The sequence below is a fragment of the Cololabis saira genome, chromosome 19 (assembly GCF_033807715.1).
Source record: "Cololabis saira isolate AMF1-May2022 chromosome 19, fColSai1.1, whole genome shotgun sequence".
Lineage (NCBI taxonomy): Eukaryota > Metazoa > Chordata > Actinopteri > Beloniformes > Belonidae > Cololabis > Cololabis saira.
This window is the reverse complement of record NC_084605.1, coordinates 6,253,750-6,256,249: the sequence shown is the minus strand read 5'-3', so window position 1 is coordinate 6,256,249 and position 2,500 is coordinate 6,253,750. Positions and strand designations below refer to the sequence as shown.

General features: G+C 42.8%; 1 protein-coding gene across 1 annotated transcript in view; it reads left to right on the top strand.

Annotated features, from left to right (window-relative positions):
* LOC133418996 (microfibril-associated glycoprotein 4-like) overlaps window positions 1-2,500 on the top strand; it is a 5,700-nt gene that overhangs the window by 1,411 nt on the left and 1,789 nt on the right. The window contains exons 2-3 of the mRNA XM_061707972.1: window positions 709-747; window positions 1,812-1,908. Of these exons, the coding sequence (XP_061563956.1) occupies window positions 709-747; window positions 1,812-1,908 (136 nt within the window). The remainder of the gene's footprint in view (window positions 1-708; window positions 748-1,811; window positions 1,909-2,500) is intronic.

Here is a 2,500-nt window from a genome sequence, read left to right as displayed (position 1 = left end):
GAGAGACCTTTCAAGTCTCTAAGAGTTTTTTTGGGCCGCTCGCTGGCGCAGTGGGTTAAGCGGCGGCTCATATACTGAGGCTACAGTCCTCCTGCAGCGGTCGCAGGTTCGAATCCCGGCCTGCGCACCTTTGCTGCATGTCATCCCCGATCTCTCTCTCTACCCCTTTCATATCTGCAGCTTGAATAAAGGGCCACTAGAGCCCAAAAAAAAAAAGTCTCTAAGAGTTTCCCCTTGGACCGTGTCCTAATCATCCAGGTCTGAGTCCGAGTCACCAGCCCTCATGACCAGGTCTGAGTCCGAGTCCAGGTGACCAGCCTGGGACCGAGTCAACAGTTTCAAAAAACCAAATCTTACACTGAGTCCAAGTTGTAACCTCATGGTGTCATGGCTGAATCCAGTTTGAGTTGTTTACAGCTTGAACTCCTCCATATTTCATCTCAGTCCTCAGAAGCAAAGTCCATCTTCATGTAGGCTTTCAATCAAAAATAGATCCATCCATCCATCGTCCGCCGCTTATCCGTTCCCGGGTCGCGGGGCAGCAGTCTCAACAAAAATAGATGGTGTTTAATATTTCAAGAGTCCAGCCAGGTCTGAGACTGGAGAGACCTGAGGCCTCGAGTCTTACAGTCTCCGGGTTAATCCGGCTCCAGTTCCAGCTGTTTCAGGCTCCACCCACCTTCAATGATCACATGTGTTTGTTTGCAGGTCTATTGTGACATGGAGTCACTAGGAGGACAGTGGACGGTGAGTTTTTTACTCTTCTTACAACTAGTTTGATTCATTTCATAGTTTATTTTGTTTACAGATTAGGGGGAAACCAAACCAGACATCATGGTTGTTCTATGCTTGTTGCTCATCTGTGATTGGCTAACGGACTCTTTTGGCACGTTCCTGTCTAAATTCAAACTCTCCAACATTTCAAATATAGTTTAAAAGAGCAGCAAAAAACAATAAGAGATCTAAACGTTCAGGTCTCTGGGATTTAAATGTTCAGAGACGTTCAGGTCTCTGGGATCTAAACGTTCAAGTCTCTGGGATCTAAACCTTCAGAGACATTCAGGTCTCCGGGATCTAAACATTGAGGTCTCTGGGATCGTAACGTTCAAGTCTCTGGGATCTAAACGTTGAGGTCTCTGGGATTTAAACGTTTAGGTCACTGGGATCTAAACGTTCAGGATCTCTGGGATCTAAACCTTGAGGTCTCTGGGATTTAAACGTTCAGAGATGTTCAGATCTCTGTGATCTAAACGTTCAGGTCTCTGAGACCTAAACGTTCAGGTCTCTGGGATCTAAACCTTGAGGTCTCTGGGATCTAAATGTTGAGGTCTCTGAGACCTAAACGTTCAGGTCTCTGAGATCTAAACGTTCAGGTCTCTGGGATTTAAACGTTCAGGTCTCTGGAGATTTAGATCTGTGCCTGCACCTTTTCATCTTTCTCATCTGATCCACTTGCAGCCAAATATATTTCATATCTGTGTTTGAAACGTTTCCAGTCATCAGCAAGATTTCCAGTCAACTGCGTGACCCTAGCAAGGGTATAGATGTGGCAATTCACAAATGATCAATAGCAAACTATCAATGCAGCAAATGTGGAGCTCAGTAACCCCCAATCAATCAATCAATCAATCAATCAATCAATCAATCAATCAATCAATCAATCAATCAATCAATCAATCAATCAATCAATCAATCAATTTTTATTTGTATAGCACATTTAAACAACCAAGGTTGACCAAAGTGCTTCACAGAAGTTTAAGAACAAATAGATACTTTTATCTGTAAAAGTAAAAGCGGGTGTGTGTGTTCAGGTGTTCCAGAGGAGGATGGACGGCTCGGTGAACTTCTACAGGCCCTGGGATCACTACAAAAGAGGCTTCGGGACCGCCGCTGGGGAGTACTGGCTCGGTGAGACCGGAATACGAAGAAGATTCATAGACTTTATAAAATCAGTGGTGTAAAGTAACGAAGTACAAGTACTTCGTTGTTGTACTTAAGTAAGATTTTTGAGAATTTGTACTTTTATTGATACTTTCATTTTTCTGTACTTTTACTTTTACTTCGTTACATTTTCAAGGAAAAAATCATCTTTTAATCCGCTATATTTAAAATTGGACACGTCGTTACTCACTACAAATTAAAGTCTTACATTAAATGAAAATGTAGGCTATTGCCGTGAGAACAGCACAGCGGGGGCTGATTTATGGTTCTGCGTTACACCGGCGCAGAGCTACGGCGTAGGGTACGCAGCGACGCACACCCTACGCCGTAGCGTGGTACGGGGTACAGCCGGGTACAGCAGCAGTGATGAGCAAAGGGAGAAATTAAAATGGGGTAATGGAAACAAACGCTAAAGGGGTCAGAATAATATCACCATTATTTAGAGTTGTAAGCAAATTCTTGGATTCTTCATTTCTTTGCAATCCTTTTGAAAATAATTTTGTACTTTGAATTTTGTACTTTGTACTTTGTACTTTTTACTTTTGTACTTAAGTACATT